The sequence below is a fragment of a genome, unplaced genomic scaffold (genome assembly GCF_019419815.1).
Source record: "Pyrus x bretschneideri cultivar Hongxiangsu unplaced genomic scaffold, Pyrus_bretschneideri_v1 Contig58, whole genome shotgun sequence".
Classification (NCBI taxonomy): Eukaryota; Viridiplantae; Streptophyta; class Magnoliopsida; order Rosales; family Rosaceae; genus Pyrus; species Pyrus x bretschneideri.
Genome location: NW_025999796.1, coordinates 2,077,861 through 2,085,540, shown reverse-complemented (window position 1 = coordinate 2,085,540; position 7,680 = coordinate 2,077,861). Strand labels below are relative to the sequence as shown.

The following is a 7,680-nucleotide window of genomic DNA, read 5'->3' as shown; positions in this document are numbered from 1 at the left end:
AATTCGCTTCTAGTCGAAGCTTGTTTTAATATTCTAGTCGAATATGCAAATAAGAGCCCAATAATCCATTCAAGTGGCATGAATTGAATTAATTTGTTTTGAATTTCAAGCTTACTTGACTTTAGAAAATTTCTAAGCTAAGAAATAACAAAACTTGAGTCCAATTAGATTCAGTAACCTGTGCCTCACTATGAGTTCACATCTTTGGTCTAAGCTTACATCTTAAGCTCTTATTCACCAAATAAAAACTTGAAGGTTTTCTTGCAAAACAAACCTTTAATTCGATTTTTTTGCATCCATTTTGATTAACGTGAAGTTTAATCCACCATTTTGTTGCAAAATACATGTCAAACTTGAACAAGTTGGACTTCACTGCTCTCGATATCTCTAGTACCAACTACCTCAAGTAGGCCCAAGATGTCAAGATGCACCTCAGGGCAAGAAGCTATCTAACACTATAGTAGATGATGCTGCCAATGGGTCCAAGAAAGCTAAGGCCTTCATTTTCATTCGGAAGAACAGTGGAATCCCTGCAAACTGAGTTTCTAGCTGAGGAGGACTCAAAGTCCTTATGGGAAGCTTAAACCCATTTTGGTATTGCTTTTTTTAACCCAAAGCTGCTTCACTTTAAAATTAAGCAGTAAAAAAGTGTTTGGTAAAAATAAAATATCTTGCTTATTTTAAAAGTAGCATCCTCCAGACTGCAATTTCTTAAAGCAACCTATAGGTTACTTTTTAAAGCTACTTTAATGAAAAAAGCAGAGTTCAGCCTTTAATAAATATTTTTAATTCATGTAATACGCTTATTAATTTTTGAAAATGACATTATTATCCTTCTACAATCCCAAACTATTCTTAAAGCACAGCAGAAACAATTTTTTTTTAAAAAGTACAACAATCCCAAACTAGCCCTTAGTGGATTGCTTTGATCATCAGAAGCTAATTTTCTTGACTCAAGCAAGAAATGATTGATACAATCTCCACTTCCAGAACTTTAAGACTGTCAATGAGTATGCCTCTGAAGCATGTTGAATCCGGTCAATTTTGAAGTTCTGTGGTTAGGAACTCACTAATTCTAACCTGTTGGAGAAGATCTATTCAACCTTTAATGCCTTTAACATTGTGCTCCAGTAGTAGTAAAAAGAATGGAATTATCAAAGGTTCCTGGACCTCACATCAGATCTTATTTTAGCTGAGAAGAATAACAACCTGCTGATGGAAAACCATAATTCTTGACTTACTGGTTCCAAAACTATTCCATTTCCAGAAGTCAATGTGAATGTTTCCAAGGGAAGTAAATGGAACAAAGTCAATAAGAAGGACCAATCGTCCTATGGTCTGAAGAACAACAAGGGGAAAGGCAAGCAAGGTTCGAACCAATGGTCCCAACCTCACAAGAAGTCTAGGCACAACAATGATAAGGCCAGTTGTCCTAAACCAATGAACAAGTCGAATCTTTGTTTCTACAGTGGTGGAACATATTACTGGGCTAGCACCTGTCGTGCACCTGCCAATGTTGTTGATCACTATCATAACTGTCGTTAGATAGAAGCCAACCTCGTCTAGCATGACAACATGAAAATTAAAGTTGTTTGGAATGACACGACTTTAGTCATTTTAGATTTCATGGAGCAATACAACCACTAATGGATGTGATTGGTGGCATGTTGCCAACTTAGAATTTTCCATAATATTTGTTGGATAATTTCTATTTTATTTTTGAATTATTGGGCCATTTTAGGCAAATTATTGGCTTCTTAAGCCCTTTATGGTTATTGTTTTGTTTCTTCTAGAAATTTTTTTCCTAATAATTTAAGTTAGTAAAGTTTACTTCAGAAAACTTGTTGTGCGACTTAACTTAAATGTTCATATGCATGTTCCATGAAGTTGATTGTCTAGTAGATAGTGCTACCACACACTGTTTTATGTAACTGTGTTTATTTCCTCAAATTCACGCTTACTAAATTCTCGATGACAACAATCAGTGGCCTGACACAATTGATAGGGGAATGGCAAAGCCTAACTCGTGTTGCCTAATGGTACTTTGCTTACCATTAACAAGACTTTATATTATTGAGTTTTAAGGACATTTGAGTTAACAAATTCCATTATGAAACTATGGAAAAAAATGGTATTGAATATCTTTGCATCACTTCCACTTCATGCTGCTAAAGGCGCAACTTACAAAAGTTGAAAGCACCATCATCGGGTCTTTATAAGACGACTATTTGAACGATCAAGGCAAACCTAGTTATTGCCTAAAGCCAATTGGCTCGAGCACTCTCCAACACTGGTATGATCATCTTGGATACCTTAGAAGGGATATGATGTCGTACATCACATGGTAATCCATTAGGAAATATGAGATACGTGATCCAGTCAACCATACCCAGTGAAGCTTATTCGGTAGGTAGAGGTGACATAAGCTGTCCTATATAAATAGCTCTAAAGAGCACACAACTTTCTTGGAAAGGATCCAAGGAGATATTTGTAGACTGATTCAACCACCATGCTCTATGGTTTTGGTTGATGTATCGACTCGATGGTCACACATCGCCTTATTATCCACAAGGAATGCTGCATTTGCAAGACTTTTTCCCATATCATTAAGTTGATGGCTCCGGTGCAGGCGACAACAACCTCTGCCTACCCGACTCCACATCTCCTCCCTTCTCCGCCTACCCGACTCCGGTGTAGGCGACAACAACCTCTGCCGTTGGCTCTACGACACCTTCCAATCCTCCGATAACGACCTCCAACTTGTGGTCCTTCGCTTCCTTCCCATCATCACCGGTGTCTACCTCTCCCGCGTGTCTCTTCGTATACCCATAGCCGGCTTTGAGGCTGTTCTGTTAGCCCTCTACGCCCACGAAACCACCACACGTGCCAGCCAGGCCATTACCGTCAACGTGCCTGACTTGTCACACCCCAGCCTTTACCACGAAACAAAGGCACCCATTAAGAACAATTCGACAGGCCTAAACTTGGTCGTTATATCCCCCAGCTTGGAACCCTATGGCACAGTGAGGTCCACAAGGAGGGCGAGGATTGTTGGGGTTGCGCTGGAGTTGTACTACAGCAAGATATGTGAAATGCCGGTGCAGTCTAAAATTGAGTTTTGTGAGTTTTGTAGGGTTTGGGCTGGCGAAGACGGCGAAATGTACAAGGAGATGACTGGTAGTAGTAGTAGTAGCAGCAGCACTAATAAACGTAAAGAAGAGGGTGGAAAGTGTGAAGTACAGGAGGATGGAAATGATGAGAATAAGGAAGGTGGTTCGGGAAAGGCTGTGGTGGGCGTGGGCATGGGGAGAATTCCACTGCCGTGGGAATTACTGCAGCCGGTTTTGCGAATTTTGGGACACTGCCTTTTGTGTCCAAACCAAAACAAGGAGGTGATTGATAAGGCGAGCAAGGCTTGTACCAGTTTGTATGCGAGGTCTATGCATGATATCAATCCCAAGGCTATTTTGGCCACTAGGAGTCTGCTTAGGCTGACCAACACGGCGGCCAAAGATGATAATTTTGATCCAACTGAAATTCCTAAATCTCGAGTTATCAGTATCTAGGTTGATCTGCTGCTGCTCTTCACATCTTTATCATCACTAACTGTGAAACGTTTTTAATTTAGGACAATATATATCCAATGAATAATCCGAAACTCATATATATGTTCGTTTCGTTTCTTTCAGTGATTTGAATATATATATGTTGTTATCATATCCAATTAATTCAGGGTTTCAGATTATAGTTAGTAAATTGTTCTAGGTTTTGAGGATTACTGGATGAGAGTAGTTATTATATATGTTGTTATCGTATCAGAACCAGTGTGTGCTGAATCACTAAGGTTGGAGAACCCTGTGTATATCCTTAACCTTTTGATCCCATTGCAATTTCCGTATTGCGTTCGAATTTGCATGAGTAGTCCTTCTATTTCTTCTATCTGTTGCTACAATCTCAATTATTCAACATCATCGTCGGAGTCGATAGTGATGCTCATATTTTCACCATTTTCCCCCATATGTGATTCAAATGATTATGATCATTTTTCTGATCATTTTTCTGACCATTTTCCCCCATTTGTTGCCAACGTGACGGAATTGGTTTCATCTTTTTTCTGATCATCTTGTAGGATAATATAAATGATTATGATCATAATACACATGTAAATTCAATCAATTAGATAATACACAAATGCATCAAACACATATATCAATAAATAAAGCAGTAAAAAGGAAAAGATAATGAATGATATGGCTTGTGATATCAAGAGAGGCATGTTGTCATAGTCCTAAAGCCATAGACGTCTCCCTACGTGCCGGTTATAATGGTTATCTAAAACTCCAAGATACAACCCTTGAATCTCACATAGTGTCTAATCCATAAGCACGATTACGGTAGATAGGGTGCCAAGTAGTGATCAACTGCCCATTGATGATCAAGATGAGTAGGAAGATAATAAGGATTATATATGAGTACTGTAGTAGGGAGAGAAGGAAGTCATTTGAATGTTTTATTAACATTTGAGGAGCTCCCCATTTATAAAACTATATATAACATTTGGTGAAAGACACGACTTCTTTAATATTATTTAAAATAATAAATAAATAAAATAAAGTTTTGAATCTTTAAGAAAATAAAATAAATAACCAACAATCCCCCACAAGATTCAAAAGTCCACAGAAGTGTAGAAGACATGTATGTATGTATGTTTGTATGTATGTATGTATGTATGTGTGTGTGTGTGTGTGTGTGTGTGTGTGAATGGAAGAAATTTGGGCAACTTGTGTACCACGCAATGGATGTAGGTGTCTTTTGGTTTGGAAGAAATTTGGGCAACTTGTGTACCACGCAATGGATGTAGGTGTCTTTTGGACTTGAACCTACACTTAGTGTTAACAAATTTCATTTGAAGGAATCATAGTGAACTAGGTCTTGAACTAGATCCCTTTTGAACAGGGTACTAAATGTAACACACATGGTATCGATTAAAAAAATTGGCCCGGTTAGCGTTATTTATGGCCAAGCGCTTAATCTTGATTCTCATGAGATTTATTAGAGAATAGCCCAATGCTCATAGTCACGGCCTCTCAACTACTCTCACTTAGGTGAGTTCTCCAAGAGTACATGCGACATGTACCCTGCGGGAGATTGCCCGCCTTGAAACTCATTCAGGGTTAATAACCTTCCTAACGTCACATAAAATAGCACTAATGCCATAGGGATGAGCAAAAGAATATCTCATGGATATCGTCAATATAATATGAGTGCTATTATGAATCACACAGTATGGATTGTTTCTACCACATTGAACTTCCTTCATGGGATCTCCAATCATAGAAGTTGGGTTTCTTCCCTAGGTGACTCCCTTCCGGGCTTAAGCACATCCCCCTCGACAATTTTGCATTTAGCCTCCCTTGGGCATGCAAATAAATGACTAACAAGTCATTTTATTAATTATGATTGCCTTCATAAGGCATATAAGTTTTCTAGTCATATATTTGCTTAGTAGTGCTCTTAAACCTGCATGTTATAACTAATTGCAAGCTAAAAAACATTTTAGTCATAATTTCACATATAGGTTGTTTAAGGTGCATAATCATTCATAGCTTTACTAGAATAAACTTGGGTACGGGCAATGAAACATACCCCTACATTATGGTGCATATCAGAAAATTCATTTCATGAGAATCTCAAATCAATTTCATTATACATGATATCCAAAATAAAGAGTAATTATACGCACATTGAAGAAAATTCAATATTATTTGTTTGTTCTCGTGAGCAATGACATAAAAGAATTAGGAAATATTGTTAAATAACCAAGAGAGCATCAAACAGTAATCTATATTTCCATAGTATGCTTCAACATTAAGGGCGCGTTTACTAATCCGTAATCAAATTGAGAGGAATTGAATTGAGGAGGAATTAGAATGAGGTGGAGTCAAAATCGAATTCTTGTTGAAGCTGTTTACTTAAATGTTCTGGAATCGGAATAGAAATGACACTAATTCCATAAAGCTGTTTACTAATTTAGCAGAATCAGAATATAACCTAGTATGATTACTAAAATGCCCTTGTCCCAAATCAAAAATTTTATATACTTTTTTTTAATAAAATTTGAAATAATATATAATTGTAAGAAAAAAAAATTTATTTAAAATTTTAACAATTCTTGTGTTCGTTATTTTTAATAAAACTTGAATTCTTTTTACTCTTTTTTTTTCTTTCACTTTTTACTCTTTAATGAGTAACTCATTCGACAAAAAAAGTTAAAAAACCCAACAACAAAAATAATGGGAGTTGGGAGAGGTTCTGGAACCTTCACGGTTCCACTTCCACCACAACCTTCTTTACTCTCCCCACTCTGCATCCTCAATTGGTTTTTGCGATCATCGCTTGACCTTGTTCTATCGGCCTGAAAATCTCCTTCTGTCAGGTCATCGAGTTGTAAACGAGGAACTTCTTGTTGGCAGCCATTCTTGGATCATCTCAGTGTGCAAATCATAAGGTTTTCTTTTATCTATATACTCCTTTGCATTTGTCTCTCCACTGATAGGAGCATATTCATGCGACTTAAATGGCTTGTTCTCGTGCATTTACGTTATGTTTCTCTAGTTATTTTAGTCCTTTATGCTTCTTTTGTGTGTTTTCAGGTTCTAAGGGCTTAAGGAAGAAAAAAGATGCATTTTGGAGCATTTTGGAGCAAAATTGGGCTTGGAATGGATGGCATATGATTGGAGCCAAAATGTTGGACGAATTTGAAGGCCTTGTATTCACTTTGGACATAAAACAAAGGGCCTAGCCCATTCTCTCTTAAACCAAGCCCTTTGCCATGCATTTCCTTCCAATTCCAAAGCCCACAATCAATTCAAATGCCATGCAAATCCATATTCAACACCCTAAACTACAAGCATGCATCATCTCACCAAGCAATCAAACAAGCCACATGCATGTCCCTTTAATCATTCAACCACATTCCCACTTTCCTAGCTAACCCTACATGCATTCTTTATTCACTCTTCATCATTGCACCACAAATCATTCACCCACATGCACTCATATTCCCATTTCCTTTCCAACATCTCACATGCATTTCCACCTTCCTACTTCATCATTTCACCACATTCTCCCTCTTTAACTCACATGCACCCAAACAAAGCCAACCTAGCTAACCCTACATGCATTATTTATTCACTTTTCATCATTGCACCACCAATTCACCCACATGCATTTCCAACCATTCACACCCCTTTAATCATTCTCCTAGCTATCATTCACATGCTCTCCCATCCATTCTCTCCCTATATGTTCCCTCCACTACTCCTATAAATACCCTTGCATTCTCATCATTCAAGGCATTCTTCATCTCATTCACAACACAACACTCTTCAAAATCATCCATTCTTCCCCCTTTGGCCGTGAGTTTCCCTTCCATTTCTCCTCCATTTCTTCCATTTCCATAAATTCTCCAAACCATTCAACACACCAACAACATCCCTTAAACCTTGTGCTACAACAACGAGGAAGAGAAGAGTGCCTAAACGTTCATACAATTCAAGTTTTGAGTTGTTGGAATGTTTAGGTGTTTCTTTGATTTCAAAGTTTCATTTTAATTCTCTTTGTTTTGTATGTATGGAAGAGAAGAGTGCTTAAACGTTCATACAATTCAAGCTTTGAGTT

General features: G+C 37.6%; 1 protein-coding gene across 1 annotated transcript; it reads left to right on the top strand.

The window, feature by feature from the left end:
* Positions 1 to 2,327: 2,327 nt before the first annotated feature.
* Positions 2,328 to 3,566, top strand: LOC125471157. The gene is made up of 2 exons (XM_048571277.1): positions 2,328 to 2,344; positions 2,630 to 3,566. Exons 1-2 carry the CDS (start codon positions 2,328 to 2,330, stop codon positions 3,564 to 3,566), a joined length of 954 nt encoding a protein of 317 aa, XP_048427234.1.
* Positions 3,567 to 7,680: the final 4,114 nt, after the last annotated feature.